A 17931-nucleotide genomic window follows, 5' to 3' on the forward strand; every position below is an offset into this window, starting at 1 on the left:
TAAAGGAGAGAGGGACAACAATTGAAGAGAAAAAACCATTTACAATATCAGCTAATATGGGGACCGGGGGGGGGGGGGGGGGGGGAAGGTGGATTATGGGCAGTTTAGTGGAAATAGGTTCGAGGGAACAGGAAGTGGAGATCATAGACAAGATGAGCTCAGAGAGGGCATGAGGGGAAATAGGAGAGAAGCTAGTGAAAGATGGAGTTCAGGGCTAGGGCACATGGATATCCTCATTCATTTGAAACAATAAAGCAAAATGAGTTCAGACATTTTTAACAGAAGAAACATCATACTTAATGAAAAATATTAAGCAAGCAGTCCTTAACATATAGGTTTTCAAACTAGGATCCTGAGACCTTAGGGTATCAAGAGATACCTGCGGCTCTGCAAGACCCGAGAGCTGTCATCGGATTTGGGCATTTTTTTTCTGTAATTGTTGGCTTAATAGCCCATTAACTTTGTTGCCACACACTAATGAAAAATTACTTCTGCAATGACAGCCATTTTCCTTTGGATATCTGTTTTTCCCCCCAAGTTACATCAGGGTTCATGGGAGGATGGCAATATTTGCAGAGGTTTCTCTGCACAGAAAAATTTGAAGACCACTGCTGTAACAAAATCAATGGTAATGTTGAGGCAACTTAATTTTAGACTTAAGTTCTTCAGATCAAAAGCTAAATTTTGCATTGCTGGGTGGTTCAAATTATACTACTAATGAAACATTATTAAAAGTAGAGCATCTTGGTAGTACGAACACAGTTATTAGCAAGTAAATCACATTTGGCAATTACTTTCACCAAGACTTCAGTTTCTTTTGGGTGAAGTCAGCCACTCAGTACAATATCTGCAAACTGAGAAGTGCTATCATCCGAATGCTAAGTGTGAAATTAATTGCCAAGTTTTCTGCTCATTTGTTTTCACATCCCCCGATCCTTAGCGCACAATAGAAATGCTCAACAGGAAATGTTCAAATTTGCTTCCAAATGAATGATATTTTCCTGAAATTGGTCTCTAAACTGGAAAATGTGCATTAAAAATTGCCATGTCTACATGCTGCAATCAAAAAGCTAGTTCCCAAATTTCCCAATATTTGACATATTGTAGAACAAAAATAATGGAAAAGTGCAATTATACCTATATGATAACAAGTCATGCAGCTTTGTTTTTAACAATCACCCAAAATGTATTTCCCTGGGGCCCTTCCCTCAAAAAGGACACATTAGTGATAAACTTCACTGAACTCAAACAATTGCAAAATACCCTCAATGCGAGCCAGGAAACACTCCACCTCAAGAAGCTTCTGTTAACTGCTGGCATTTTCATTTTGAATTTTAATTCTGACAATACATTAGATTTATCAGAGAAAAATTAGTTCCCTATTAAAAAGGTCCCAAATGTCAAAAATGATCCACTTAAATGCAACAATGGACACAAGCACACAGAATATGATGTCAGATTTTGCAGAACAGGAAGTTCTCCTATGCAACTGAACAGATGGTGAACTTTCAATGTCTTTGTCTAACTTGAAAATCAAATTTCTCCTCAGAAAATACAAGCAGCTGTATACTGAATTCATTAACTGAGCAGGTCTATTTTCCCCCATTTAATTAAATGCCAAATTCAAAGCACCATTGGCAAATAGTCTTGTTTTACCAACAAACCCAGGTCATACTTTACAGAATGCTCTCAAAACAGCAGCAACCAAATGCATATTTTTAATGAAAAACTCAATTTTCGCTTTTGTAAATCGAGGAAAACACATCAGAGATTTCTGGTTCATTACCTACCTGTGCTCAATTAGCTAGTCACACCTGTGCACCAACTGGAGCGCTAGAACTATCTTCAGGCTGGGGGCGGGGGAAAGAGTTAAAGAGGGGAAAAACAAAGCCAAGGTTTCACCCAGTGCCTGCTGAAACGCACAGTTATTGCTGTATTGAGTGACGTTAGGATCCAACTCCATGATCAAATAATCTGCCAACACTAACTGTTAAGACTCATAGAAGGAATGGCTGTTTGGTGAGGCACTGGAGAGCTGCCAATGCCTGCAGAATTGTATCTCCATATTTAAAAGAGAGATGAGAACCAGGGAGGAAAAAAATGCTTTTTGTGAATAGCAGTCTGAATTTTAGTGTACTTAACCAATCTAAAGAGTTATGCTTGCGCATATTAAGTTGGTCAAGTAGATTTTAAATGTTGAATTCAACTTAACTCAGCGAAAAGCATGCTTTAAGTCTGGAGACAGGCCCTAACCCTGTGTCCAGAGAGAAGCTGTAGAAGTCTTCTGAGAGTGGGTAATTTCACACCACTTTGGTATAACTCCAACAGTGACAAATTGAGTCAGAGAAATGTCCACGGGGTTCCTTGGATATTCCATATACCAAAAACACAGCAAGAATTCAGTCAAATGTTTTTCACTGCAGATGGTTCCATCAACTCTAACTAGTGGAAGAAAACTCTGGTTGGCATTAGAGTCCCAGACAGGCTCTACAAAACCCGGCTGCAATAATTTCAAGTTCCAAGGCAACAGACACACCATGGCGTGTTTAATCATATAATGCAAAGGGATATATGATACACGTGCTAAGTCAGACTGATTATAGAACAAAATAAATCCAGTACATCAGATACTCACTGCACATAGGTGGCTATGTAATAATAAATGAGGGCAACTGATACCTGGGGAGTGGGTTACTAGATGGTATTTCAATCAAGGAGCTCAAATGATATTGTCAACAGTGAAATCCAGTTGATGAATACACAATGAAGACTGAACTATAGATTTTAACTCACTTCCTATTATTTGGTATTTATGCAGTGTATATTATATGCTCTGGTACTCAACTAAATTAACCTACATTAATGCAATTTAAAAGGCATTTTAACCTCAATAAGTTAGAATACTGCACTATATTTCCACAGAAAGAATGAAAAAAAAGTGTTCCTCCACTGATCCCAAAAGCAAAGATCCACATTTTTCCATGACCTGCCATCAAATTCTGCACCTGCACCAATCATCTTGTAGATGCATGGAGCTGGCTCCACTCTCACATGTGCAGTACCAAAAATCAAAATTATGACAAAATAGGTTTCATTACGCACACAGAACACCAACAGGCTTGCAATTAAAATGACAAGATCTCAGACAAATAGGAAGAGTGGTACACTGTTACGAAAGTGCCTATTTTAAATTTTTTTTTGAGGACCTGTGTTAAAACTGAAAAGATTACATGGATGTGTTTTTTTTTTAAACCAAGTTTACCGAAAGGACACGAGATGTTGTTTGAAAACCACCTGTGCTTTGGGCTCAGCAAACAGCAGAACCCTTGATGACCTCAGCAAAAATGGTTAGAGAAGCCACACGTCAAGGTTTATGGAGGTCAGGAGGTCGACTCTGTTTGGGGTTTGGATATTGTTTTCAGTGCAGTTGGAGTGTGAACTGTTTGAAGACGGTTGATGTTTTCCTGCCAAGGAAAAAAGAAACCACCCAGCTCACCACCTTCTCTACATCTGAAGAAATCCTGCAAAGATCCATTGTGGGAACGCTAAAATCCCCGGTGCTGCATAGCTCCTGAGAAGTTGAAAAATAATCCTGCGATTCAAGTGTATGTTGGCATAAAACGCTGATGTCACATTCCTCATGGAAAGCCTACAAGAATAATATTCGACATCTCCAGAACAGACTGCTTCTGATATGATCCTGTCTCCGTATACCCGGACCCCAGACCAAAAAAGGGACAACTGACCTCCTTCCATATCTTCTTTTCATCAAGAATTAGCAAGTATTTGGCCAAAGTAGTCTTTTTTGTAACAGACCTCTGAAGAGTGAATTTCTGTATTTTTTTGTGTGTGTGTGTGTGTGTGTATTTGGGGAATTTAAAAAGGGAACTTTCATATTTCAATCTGTGTGATAATGTTTTGCTTCGTTGCTGGTTAAGTCTGGTTTTATAATCAACAGATAATTATATTGTTTATTCTGGGATATAAAAAATAGGGTATATGATTGGCTGTATCAGTAACCAGGTAAACATTTAAATATATGTTGTGACCTGTGGAGAAGCGGAACTAAAAAAGACAATGCATTCCTCCTGCCTTGGTCGTAACAACACTGAGGTCAAGAGTCCCAGCTTAAGCACTGCCTTCTCGGACTTGTCTTGTAAAAATGCCGATTAACTGGCCTGAAAATATACAACATCACATGACAGAATCTGTAGTTCTGTTTATACGGAATTGTATACACTGAACTTTATAATCCAACACAACCAAAATCCTTCATAAATTGCACTGTTTTCTTAAAGCAGTACTTCTGCATATTTCAAGCTAAGGAACTGCAGGAACTAGGTTCATGGAATGACGTTCATCTATAAGGGAGTTTCCAGCATGCCCAGGTTCTGAAATAATCAAGAACAATCCTGTCCAAAACTTAACTCTAAAGCTGCCACAATGAGCGCTGCAGCAAATGCAAAATTCTTTAGTGCAATATTTTCTGGGAATTGTCATTTTTATCTCAACATTCAATAAAAGGTTAAAACAATGTCACTCAATGTGTGATTGGCAAAATCCACTTTTCACCGACAAACCCTGCCCTCCAATCTTGCATAAGCAAGTACTGTAGCCTTTGCACTGTAGTTACTGCTCCTCCCGCTATGATTGTCTTAACTCCCCATGCACAATACCAAGACAATCAGTACCGTAGTTAAACAAACCTGTTTTACTAGAGGTGGCATCCTTCAGAAAAGACATTAAGCTATCCCCCATCTGCCTGCTCAAGTGGATGTTAAAAACCTGTAACGGAAAAGCAGTAGGGTTGCTAACCTAGGGAGAAAAAAAGAGATCAGTTGGACCAAAAAGGCCTTGTCATCTAAACCTAACTTGTGCAAAAGCAAAATACTGCAGATGCTGGACTTCTGAAATAAAGACAGAAAATGCTGGAAATACTCAGGTCAGGCAGTATCTGTGGAGAGAGGAACAGTTAACATGTCAGATCAATGACCTAACTTGCGGTCTTGTATAAAAATTGGATTCGATTCTTGCCACTGAATAATAGCCTGAGAACCAAACAACTTAGCTGGAAACCATAGGTTATCCACTGCACAAGGCAGAGAGAATCATGTTATGACTGAGGTGGGAGGAGTACACTGTTTTTTCTAGTTCCACTTCTCCACAGGTCACAACATAGCTTTAGCCCAGTGCGTGCACGCACGCGCACGCACACACACACACACCCCACCCACACCGGTTAACCGAAAAAATAAAGATGTTCTCTTTAGAGCTCTGTTACAAAAAAGACAAAAAAGAATACTTTGGCCAAATACTTGCTAATTCTTGAAGAAAAAAAGGGAAGATGCCAGTTGTCCCTTTTTGGTTTGGCGTCCCAAATATGCGTAGACAGCTGTCACTGGGATCTTCCTAGAACGGTTCTTTTCAGGCAACTAAGATCAGTTTAGCAGGCTTTCCCAGGAGAAATGCGGCAAACAGGGTTTCTGGCAGGCCTTTCAGGAGGAATGCAGCATGAATGTCTCTGTTTCTTACATTTGATTCTCAGGAAGTTCTCAACGAGATGGAAGAGGGTGCTGATGGTGACTGCTCTCTCGGCTGGTTTTCTCCAACTCACTATCCAAAGCGAAACAAAAACAATATCTCGAGTCAAGCCTCCTGACCCCTATAAATCTTGACCTGTCACTTCTCCGTAAACATCTTCTCCAAGTCAAAAAGCCATTACTGAGTATTTATCTGAAGATTGGTGACTTCCAGAGAGGGCTGTTTACAATCCAAGTCCAAAAACCTTCCGCAGACCCCAGTGAAAAAAAATCCATGGAACCCTTTTCAGTTTTCCCAAATAAAACAATGTCTATAATTATAAAATATACGAGTCCTCAAAAAAAATATAGAAGCACCGTCAATATAATCGTAAGTACAGTTTGGCCCACTAAGCACGGAAAGGGTTTGTTTTCACAGTACACTTTTATTTTTCCAATAACGTCTGGGGGAAAGGTTTGTAATGCTGGCTGCACAGAATTATAGATTCCACATAATTATGGAATATTTCTGGTTCATAACAGCCTTGTGTAAAACCTAAATTATTGAAGTATTTTAATAAAATGCTTTACTTAAATATAAGCACTGCAAACAAATTGCACTTTATCAAGTGTCTTTAACCTGTAAATTCATCCCAAGGCATTTAGCAGAGGCATAATCAGACAAAAATGAATACCGAGGTAAAGTAGGAGATATTAAGAGGGGTGATCAGAGATGTGGGTTTTAAGGACAGTCTTAAAGAGGAAATGGAGGTAGAAGGGTAAAGGGGTTCAAGCAGGAAATTCTAAATTATGGGGCCTACATAACAGAGGGCACAGCTGCTAAAAGTTGGGTGTAAGGGGGATGCACGTGACCAGAGTCAGAGGGAGGGTTGTAGGACTGGAGGAAGTTACAGAGATGTTTAGTTTAGTTTAGAGATACAGCACTGAAACAGGCCCTTCGGCCCACCGAGTCTGTGCCGACCATCAACCACCCATTTATACTAATCCTACACTAATTCCATATTCTTACCACATCCCCACCTGTCCCTATATTTCCCTACCACCTACCTATACTAGGGGCAATTGCTAATGGCCAATTTACCTATCAACCTGCAAGTCTTTTGGCATGTGGGAGGAAACCGGAGCACCCGGAGGAAACACAGGCAGACACAGGGAGAACTTGCAAAAACCACACAGGCAGTACCCAGAATTGAACCCGGGTCGCTGGAGCTGTGAGGCTGCGGTGTTAACCACTAGGGACGAAGCCATGATGTCAATTAAACACGACAATTTTTAATCTAAGGTGCTGGGGGTAACAAAGGTCAGAAGGACAAGTGTGATGGGCGAGCAGTACTTGGAGCGGCATTCGATACAAGCAGCAGTTTCGGATGAGCTGACTTTTGTGAACAAAGCACAATGACAATAAATAACAGTCAGAAAAAAAGCTATGCAAAACCCTTGGTGGTTCAGTGACAGTTAAATGTCCCAAAACGCTTCTTCGGAGCATAATCAAACAAAGCTTTTCACCGAGCCAAAGCAAGAGACATTAAAAACTTGCTCAGAGGTGTTTTAAAGGAGGAGACAGAGAAATAGAGTGCTTTAGGGAGGGAATTCCAGAGCTTAGGGCCTGGACGGCTGAAGACAAGGCCACCAATGGTGGAAGATGTGAGGTGCACAAGTGGCCAGAGTTGGAAGAATGCAGGGTTCTCCAATGACGGTAAGGCTACAGGAGGTTACAGAGATGGGAAGGGGTGAGACCATGGAGGAATTTGAACGAGGAAGAGAGCTTTAAAATTTAGGTGTCGGTGGACGGGGAACCAACATAAACCAAAGAGCACAAGACTGAAGGGTGAATGGGATCTGGCGCAAGTTCGGAAATGGCAGCGGTGTTTTCAGTGTGTTCAAGTTTTAGATTAGAGATTAGAGATTAGAGATACAGCACTGAAACAGGCCCTTCGGCCCACCGAGTCTGTGCCGAACATCAACCACCCATTTATACTAATCCTACACTAACCCCATATTCTTACCAAACATCCCCACCTGTCCCTATATTTCCCTACCACCTACCTACACTAGTGACAATTTATAATGGCCAATTTACCTATCAACCTGCAAGTCTTTTGGCTTGTGGGAGGAAACCGGAGCACCCGGAGAAAACCCACTTTTTTTTCTGTTTTTTTTTTCTTTTTTTCTTTTTTAAACAAACTCACTATCAGATCTAGATTAGATTTATGGAGGGTGAGCCATGAAAGCATTGGAATAATTGAGTCAGGAGGTAACAAAAGCGTGGATGAGGGGTTCAGCAGGGGCCCAGACAGATATTATGGAAGTGAAAGTAGGAAGTATCTGTGATGGAGAAGATATGGAGTGGGGAAGCTCAGCTCAGTGTCAAACAGGACGTTGAGGCTGTAAACGGTCTGATTCATGCTGTGACAGTGGGAAGGCAGGGGAATAGAATCGACTATGGGACAAAGATTGCAGTGGGGCAGAAGACAATGGTTTCAGTCTTCCCAGGAAATTTCAGCTGCTCCAGGACTGTATGTCAGATCAGCAATCTGACAACACAGGGATCCAGAGAGGTAGTGGTGAGGTAGAGCTGGATGTCATCAGCATACATGTAGAACCTGACATTATGTCTTTGAATGATGTCACCAATGGGCAGCACAGAAAGGAAGACTTGCAATTATATAGTGCCTTTCATGACCTCAAAACATTTTACAACCAGCGAAGCATTTTTGAAGTGTAGCCTCTGTTGTTGTGTACAAGATGAGAAATATGAGGAGGCCGAGAATAGATCCTTTTGGGACTCCTTAGGTAATGGTGTGGGAGCTGAAGAGAAGCCACTGCAGATTCTTTGGTTACTACTGAATAGCTTTAAGGAGCATCTCAGCTGGATAATGGAGGAGGAACCATGCAATGGTCAAGGAAAATTCAACTGTTATTAATCTTCCCAATTAACAGACCGTCCTGATATAGTGCAACTCTCTAAGACACAGAAAAAAACAGAACTATCTGTTGAGCATTTGGGCTCCAAACTAACACTGTAAAACCAGTGGATTTGTACCATTTAAAATCAACTTTTACCCCTCTCACTGTCCCAAAAAATATTAAAGTGTGTAAAAAATCCAAAGAGCAGGGGAGAAAAGAAAAATCAAATGTGAACACCATCTATGAGAGCTATTTTGTATTTTACAACTGGGGCTACTTTGTGTTTTACAACTGAAGACAAATAGAATACTGCAGCATTTAGGGACACAATTTCCTCAGGCACTTCAGTAATTTTTTTTTAATAACTCCGATTTTCTTTTCAAAAAGGAGTTTTCAAATGAATGCACAAGTTCTCGGTGCCAAAAAAGGTCCTATTTTGGCTGTTACAAGAAGTGACGATAAGAAGCGACGATAAGAAGCTGTTTGACAGTGCTCAGTTTGAATTATGCCCAGCAGCACCTTGCATAAGGAGTGAATGGAGCTGTTTAATCATACTGATTTTTTGCACTATCCACAGACTTAGGCCTATTGAAAGTGTACAAATGAGCATACTAATGTAATCCTGCAAGGTCCATGTCATATTATTATCCTCACATTCCTAGTGTTTGTCAATGGTGACAATTGCAATTTACAGTGAATTTCCAAAAACATATCTATGTTTGTGCAAAGAAATATTTCTACAAGCTCAAAATGTTTAAAACTTCTTACTCCCTTCCCAGGATACTTCAAGGCACAAATCAGATGCATTTAAATGGAAAGAGGCACCATATTAGCACAGTATACTGAGCAACATGGATCTAATCCAATTTAAAAACACTTTCCAATTAACCTGACAGTCGACTCCCTGTCATGAAGTCCCAAATTGAAATCCAAGATTTTCATTAAATTAGAATAACTTGTATCTGTGAACCACCTTAGAACATGTCTCTACATTAAAGGCTATATAAATGCAAATTGTTGTTGTTTAAATTATTCACATTTGGTTGCCTAGGACAAGCAAATTTAGGTGGCTTTTACCTAGGCTAACAAATGGAAGCTAGACATTAACTCTTAAAGAAAAATTATATTATTCAATTGATATTACTTCATTTTCACTCCCCTCCATCAAATCCTACAGTATCTAATCACAGATCAGCACAGAGAACAGTTCCAACTTCTTTCCACTCCCCTGCCCACTGAGCTGGAAAGCATTACAATAAGCTACCACAGAAAAAAAGTGCTCTTGGAAATCTTAAATAAAAGTAACATTACACTGAACTGGAACACGGTTAATTTGAATGAATTGCACTCCACTATTCTAGCCTTTTAACATGCTCCTATATAGAGACAACGTTGATTTCAGTAACATATTCACATCAAGGAAATCCACAGGGAACATCCCTAAATGTCACAGTAATACATTACCAATAAGATATTGTTAGGACCAGAAAAAAAACCTTTTAGTGGCAGTGTTTTGCGACAGTGAGCAAAATTCATTCTGTTCCCAATAAAAATGATACTTTGAATTCAATTAAAGATAATAGGCGGCCTTATAATGCAAATATTGTAGGGCAATATTTCAAGCAGCTGCTTTTCGCCCGAACCGATTTATAAAATGATGCTCCACTGTCGATGAGAGATTGCTGCTAATCAAAGAAGAGCTCAGAAGCAAACTCTCTTGGGTTGTAGGTTTGCCCATCCCTTCTAAATATTGCACAATGACGGCAGTGAGCAGCAATCAGGCACAAGCCATCCTTTTAAAAGAAAATTGAAGTGAATCCCCTCTCTCTCTTGGAATATCTCAGGCCCGCTCTGGAGGTGACAATGTGACTGAATGAGGCGAGGAGTTGGTGTAAGAGCCCCAGCGGGGTGAGGTATGCTGCCTGCCCCTCGGGCTGACTGCAGGCCTCTGCACTGCAGAGACAGACAGGCAGGGGGGAGGCGGCATCAGCGAGCAAGGCGCAGGACGGCCCCGGACCCGTCAATGACAAGCGCCCCAAGCTCGTCGCCCTCCCAGCCGGGCAGCCATCTCGACAACAACCGGCCTCCCCACATCACGGAGTCAACCCGATCCCGATGCCTCCATTTTCCCCTTTACCTGGAAATCCCGATCTTCATTGAACCGAGCAAATTTGTCAGCCATTTTGCCGACACTTGTTTTCCTCCCGAACAATTTCTCTCCCCCTCGCTCTTCCCTCTAGTCTCCGCCCCTTCCGTCACGCACAACCGTTCGCGTGAGCCGTGTTGCGATCGCGACGGCGCCTGATTGACGTGCCGGCCATCCCAGCCCAGCCCCGAAACCAGGGGCGACCCGGGCCAGCTCCAAGCACGTGGCCAAATGATTGACAGGTACAGAGCCTGTGAGCTGGGAGATGTAGTTTTACTTTGCCTGAAGGGCTGATCGCTGCTTTATAAATGGCGTGCCCGAAGCAAGAGAGATTGCAAGTCGTCGCATGCAGTGCAATCCGTTCCTCAGGTTCACGTAGAGCAGCTTGGAGTATTAAGGATGCTGGCATTGATTTTGACCAAGAGTCTCTGACTGTATCTTGCTTTGCTGATATGCTGTGTATTTGCAGAATTTTGTGATTTTATTCCTATCCGTTGTCTATTTTGGGTGTAGGCAAGGTTCAGAAATGCAATTTGGAAATTAACCCACAGTATTTTAATTTTCAGCAATGATCCAATCTAGGTGCAAGAAAAGCAATTCATTATTGAAATGTGTTTTGAAATGTGCAGTGCCGGTATAATAGAATCAGAGGAAGCGTCCCATGGTCAACCTTTGTTTGACATTAAAGGGAAATGAAGAAGCAGGACAACACGTTATCACGTGATTCAGGAGGAAACAACAAGGGAATTGTTCGGTGGTTTCAAAGCAAACATGCCTGAATGTAATTGGGTCTTTGGGGCCTCACAACGCAACTCTCTGAAGATAGACCTCTCTGAAGATAGACCTTGCATCTTTTTGTTAATTTAATCCTCTAAGGTTTTACTTGCCTCTGCCATCATTTCCCTTTCGTCTGGCTCCCCAAAACATTCTGATCAAAGTTATTACTTTGATCATTTTAACTGTGAACATAGGGTCTTCCTTTCATTCCCACATAGCTCAACAGTTCACCACTCCATTCTGCTGTACTGCCTCCCCTCCATGGTTCACAAGTGTGACGCTCCTGGTTCCACTAAAACTTGTCTGAGCACAGCCAATAAATCTCTTGCAGTAACTTGCCTACTGTTCCCACATAGTCACCTAGGCAGTCATAGATTTCTTTGTCATGAAGATTGAGACCATGCGATCAGCTGCATCTGCAACTTCCCTCCCTTTCTCGAGCCTACCAGGTCGAACTTCCTCCAAGGCCTCCCCCATGCTCCAGCACTGAACTCGTATCTTTCTCTAGTTTTTCTCCTTTTTTCCCCTCATGCCCTCTCTGAGCTCATCTTGTCTATGAGACCAACCACCTGCTCTCGTAACCCTAATCCCACTCAACTACTGATTACCCAACTTCCCTTCCTGGCTCCCCTGTTAGCTGACATTGTTAACGGTTCGCTGTCCTCAGGTTCTGCCCTCTCACCTTCAAATATGCTGTCATCACTATACTCAAAAAAACACCTTTGACCCTTCCATCCTTGCAAATTACTACCCAATCTCTAACCTCCCTTTCATCTCCAAAGTTCTTAACATATTGTTGCCTCCCAAATTCATGCCCATCTTTCCTGGAATTCCATGATTGAATCCCTCCAAACGGGTTTCAGTACCTGCATCAGTACTAAAACAGCTCTTATCAAAGTCACAAATGACATCCTATGTGATTGTGACAAAGGCAAACTATCCCTCTTCGTCCTTCTAGACCTGCCTGTAACCTTGACATAGTTAATCACACCATCCTCTTCCAACACTTCTTCCCGATTGACCGGCTGGGTGGGACTGTTCTCACCTTTTCCATTCTTACCAATCTAATTGTAGCCAGACAGTCACCATTAATGGCTTCTCTTCACATTCCAGGACAGTTTCCTCTGGTGTCCCGCAAGGATCTATCCTCGGTCCTCTCATATTTCTCACCTACATACTTCCTCTAAGCAACATCATCCAAAAGCACCTCAATTTTCACACGTATGCTGACAACACCCAGCTTTACCTCACCAACATCACCTCTCGACTCGTCCATTGTCTCCAAATTGTCAGACTGCTTATCCGACATCCAATACTTTGATGAGCGGAAATTCCCCCCAATTGAATATTGGGAAGACTGAAACCTTTCTCTGTGGGCCCCGTAATAAACTACGCACCCTCGCCACCGATTCCATCTGTTTCCCTGGCAACTGTCTGAGGCTAAGACTCTTTGCAATCTTGCTGTCATATTTGACCTATTTCCACTTGCTTAACATCACCTGACTCCATCTTGCCTCAGCTCTTCTGCTACTGAAACATTCAACGATGCTTTTGTTACCTCCAGACTTGACTATTGTTATGACTGAAGCAGGAGGAGTGCACTGTTTTTTCTAGTTCCACTGCTCCACAGGTCACAACATATATTTAAATGTTTACGCAGGTACCCATATGTCAATCGTAGACTCTTTTTATCCCAGAATAAAATACACCAACCAGGTTTCTGTAATAAACAACAAAATTATCAGTTTATTATAAAACAAGAATTAACCAGTAACGAAGCAAAGCATTAAAATAAAGATTGAAATGTGAAAGTTCCTTTTTCCTTAGCCCCCCTCACACACATACACACACACACACACCAGTTAGCTGAGATTTTCTCTTTAGAGCTCTGTTACAAAACAAGACAAAAAAGAATACTGTGGCCAAATAATTGCTAATCCTTGAAGTAAAAAGAGATGTGGAAAGATGTCAGTTGTCCCTTTTTTGGATTGGTGTACCAAGTACGTGTAGACGGCTTTCTCTGGGATCTTTCTTTGGAGCAATTCATTCAGGCAGCATCGACGGTTTATCCAGCAGATTGTTCCAGCATCTCAGGAAAAATGTGGCACCTGGAGTTTCAGGCAGGCCTTTCAGGAGGAATGCATCATCAATTTCTCTATACCTTACACTCGCTTCTAAAAACTTCACAAAGAGATGGAAAAACTGGCAGGCTTTTCAAAGAGATGGAACAGGCTGAGATGGGGTTTTGTCCTTCAGGTTAATTTATAAAACTCCAGCTGACAGTCCAAAGCAAAACCAAAACAATATCTCAAGAGTTAAGCCTCCTGACCCCTATAAATCTTGACCTGTCACTTCTCCGTAAACATCTCCCCAAGTCTAAAAGCCCCGGCTAGGTAATTATCTGAAGACATGTGACTTCCAGTAAGGGTTGTTTACAAACCAAGTCCAAAAGACCTTATGATGACCTCTTTTTTAAAAAAAAAATACAAAGTCCAGCATCTATGGAATCCTTTTTTCAGTTTTAAAACACAAGTTCTCAAAATTTAACAAAAGATGGAAGTACTTTTGTAGCACCTCAAACCTTAGAGGAATAAAATGCCATTTTACAATGTGTTTCATTACAAAGTTTGGAAAAAATAGAAGATGAAAAAATCTTAAAACACATTTACACACTCATTCTCATTAACTCTTTACATGTAGCGAATAGAGTTCTGCTTTGTACCATCTTTGCAATCAGGTAACTCAAAGCAGAGTTAAGTCCTAGACAAAGCATCCGCAATTACATTATTTTTTCCTGCAAAGTGGATAATTTTTAAGTGACAAGGTTGCAATAGTAAACTCCATTGAAATAGTCTGGTATTCTGGTTTTTGAATTTTTCCACAGTATATACCAGTGTCTCTCTATAGTTGTGGCAGTCACAGACCTCAAAATGCTTCAGGGCTAGTAATAAATCCAGGGTTTCTTTTTCCACTGTTGTATATCTTTTTTGGTGTCCATTTAGCTTTTTGGAAAAGTATCCCACTGGCCTTTCTATGCCTGATTCATCGTCTTGTAATAGGACTGCACTGACCCCCAGGTCATGAGCATCAATTGCTACCTTAAAGGCCTTAGTGAAATTTGGAGCAGCCAACACTGGTTCATTAATCAAAATGGCTTTCAGCCCCTCATAAGAACATAAGAAATATGAGTGGGAGTAGGCATTCAGCCCCTCAAGCCTGTCCCGCCATTCAATAAGATCATGGCTGCTCTGCCCCAGACCTCAACTCCTCTTTCGTGCCAATTCCTCACAGTCCTCAACTCCCCGTTATTTCAAAAAGCTATCTACCTCCTCTTTAAATACTTTCAGTGATCTAGCCTCCACAACTCTCTGGGGTAGAGAATTCAAGACATTCACTCTGAGAGAAGAAATTCCTTCGCATCTCAGTTTTAAATGAGTGACCCCTTATTCTGCAACTATGTCCCCGAGTTCGAGATTCCCCCATTAGTGGAAACATCTTCTCAACATTTACCCTGTCAAGCCCCCTCAGAATCATGTATGTTTCAATAATATCACCCCTCATTCTTCTAAACTCTAATGAATAAAATTCTTGATAAGTCAACCCCTTCATCCCAGGAATCAGCCTAGTGAATCTCTTTTGAACTGCCTCCAATGCCAGTATATCCTTTCTTAAATACAGGGACCAAAACTGTACACAGTACTCCAGGTGCAACCTCACCAACACCCTGTACAGTTGTAACAGGACTTCCCTATTTTTAAACACCAACCCCCTAGCAATAAAGGCCAAAATTCAATTTGCCTTTTAATTACTTGCTGCACCTGCATGCTAACTCTTTGTATTTCATGCACAAGAACACCCAGATCCCTCTGTGCTGCACTTATTTGGAGTCTCTCTCCATTTAAATAATAGTCTGCCTTTTGATTCTTCCTACCAAAGTGCATGACCTCACACTTTCCTACATTAAACTCCATCTGCCAAGTTTTTGCCCACTCACTAAACCTATCTATATCCCGTTGCAGATTCCTTATGTCATCATCACAACATGCCCTCCCACCTATTTTTGTATCGTCAGCAAATTTGGATATATTACACACTGCCCCCTCCTCCAAGTCATTAATATAAATAGTAAACAATTGAGGCCCTGGGACTGATCCTTGTGGCACTCCACTAGTTACGTTTTTCCAACCTGAAAAAGACCCATTAATCCCAACTCTGTGTCTTCTGTGAGTTAACCAATCCTCAATCCATGCTAATACGTTACCCCCAATACCGAGCTCCTATCTTGTGCAATAATCTTTTCTGTGGCACCTTATCGAATGCCTTCTGGAAATCCACTACATCTACCAGTTCCCCTTTATCCACTCTGCTTGTTATATCCTCAAAGAACTCTACCAAATTTGTCAAACATGATTTCCCTTTCACAAAATCACGTTGATCCTGTTCGATTGCGTTACATTTTTCTAAATGTCTTGCTATTTCTTCCTTAATAATGGACTCTAGTATTTTCCCAACGACCCATGTTAGGCTGACTGGCCTATAGTTTCCTGCTTTTTGTCTCCCTCCCTTCTTGAACAGGGGCGTCACATTAGTGGTTTTCAAATCCGCTGGGACCCTCCTGGAATCCAGTGAGTTCTGGAATATTTCGACCAATGCCTCCATTATCTCTGCAGCCACTTCCTTTAAAACCCTTGGATCCGGGCCATCGGGTATTGGAAATTTGTCTGCCTTTAGCCCCATTAGTTTGTCAAATACTTTGTCCCTTGTGATAGAGATCTTTCCTCCCATTAGCTCCTTGCTTATCTGATATCTGTGGGATGTTTATAGTGTCCTCCACCGTGAAGACCGATGCAAAATATTGGTTTAAATTGTCTGCCATTTCCCTATTCCCCGTTATCAATTCTCCAGTCGCACCCTCCAAGGGACCCACACTCACTATATACCTGTAGAAGCTCTTGCTGTTTGTTTTTATATTTCTTGCCAATTTACTTTCATAATCAGTTTTCTCCCTGTTTATTAGCTTTTTAGTCATCTGCTGCTGGTTCCTTAAAAATTCCCAATCCTCTAGCCTACCACTAGTTTTCGCCGCTTCATTGTTAGTAAAGGAGGAAATCAATGCAATAGTGAGGAAGGATATAGGCTCGGAAAATCATGATGTGGTATCTGTATGGGTGGAACTAAGAAACACCAAGGGGCAGAAAACGTTGGTGGGGGTTGTCTATAGGCCCCCAAACAGTAGTGGAGATTTAAGGGATGGCATTAAACAGGAAATTAGAGACACGTGCAATAATGGTACAACTGTAATCATGGGTGACTTTAATGTACATATATATTGATCAAACCAAATTAGCAATAATATTGTGGAGGAGGATTTCCTGGAGTGTGTACGTGATGGTTTTTTAGACCAATATGTTGAGGAACCAACTAGAGAACAGGCCATTCTAGACTGAGTATTGTGCAATGAGAAAGGATTAATTAACAATCTTGTTGTGCGGGATCCCTTGGGGAGGAGCGACCGTAACATGATAGAATTTTTCATTAAGGTGGAGAGTGAAGTAGTTGAATCCGAAACAAGGGTCCTGAATCTAAATAAAGGAAACTACGCAGGTATGAGGCACGAGTTGGCTATGGTGGATTGGGGAACTTTACTAAAAGGGTTGACAGTGGATAGGCAATGGATAATATTTAAAGAACGTGTGCATAAATTACAACAATTATTCATTCCTGTCTGACGCAAAAATAAAACTGGAAAGGTGGCTCAACCGTGGCTTACAAAAGAAATTAGGGATAGTATTAGATCCAAAGAGGAGGTATATAAAATTGCCAGAAAAAGCAGCAAGTCTGAAGATTGGGAGCAGTTTAGAATTCAACAAAGGAGGACAAAGAGGTTGATTAAGCGGGGGGCGGGGGGACGGGGTGGAAATAGAGTATGAGAGTAAACTTGCGGGGAACATAAAAACCAATTGTAAAAGCTTCTATAAATATGTAAAGAGAAAAAGATTCGTGAAGACAAATGTAGGTCCCTTACAGTCAGAAGTGGGGGAAATTATAATGGGGAACAAAGAAATGGCAGAACAATTAAACACATACTTTGGTTCTGTCTTCACAAAGGAGGACACAAATAACCTCACAGAAATGTAAGGGAACCAAGGGTCCAATGAGAGGGAGGAACTGAAGGAAATCAGTATTAGTAAAAAAAATAGTGCTAGAGAAATTAATGAGGTTAAAGGCTGACAAATCACTAGGGCCTGATAATCTACATCCCAGAATACTAAACGAAGTGGCCCTGGAAATAGTGGATGCATTGGTGGTCATCTTCCAAAGTTCTATAGACTCTGGAGCAGTTCCTACAGATTGGAGAGTGGTAAATGTAACCCCACTATTTAAAAAAGGAGGGAGAGAAAAAAACAGGGAACTACAGACCAGTTAGCCTTACATCAGTAGTGGGGAAAATGCTGGAGTCTATTATAAAGGATGTGATAGCAGAACATCTGGAAAGCATAAACGGGAATGGGCATAGTCAGCATGGGTTTACAAAAGGGAAATCATGCTTAACAAATCTAC

General features: G+C 41.2%; 1 protein-coding gene across 4 annotated transcripts in view; it reads right to left on the minus strand.

The window, feature by feature from the left end:
- Nucleotides 1-10720, minus strand: part of gpatch8 (G patch domain containing 8) — a 196962-nt gene extending 186242 nt beyond the window's left edge. For 3 of the 4 annotated variants that reach the window (XM_068013235.1, XM_068013236.1, XM_068013234.1), the window contains exon 1: nucleotides 10585-10720. In XM_068013235.1, the coding sequence (XP_067869336.1) occupies nucleotides 10585-10604 (20 nt within the window). In that variant the 5' untranslated portion in view covers nucleotides 10605-10720. The remainder of the gene's footprint in view (nucleotides 1-10584) is intronic. The other variant, XM_068013233.1, reaches the window with a different exon arrangement.
- Nucleotides 10721-17931: the final 7211 nt, after the last annotated feature.

Source organism: Heterodontus francisci, chromosome 33, assembly GCF_036365525.1.
Source record: "Heterodontus francisci isolate sHetFra1 chromosome 33, sHetFra1.hap1, whole genome shotgun sequence".
In the NCBI taxonomy this organism is placed as follows: domain Eukaryota; kingdom Metazoa; phylum Chordata; class Chondrichthyes; order Heterodontiformes; family Heterodontidae; genus Heterodontus; species Heterodontus francisci.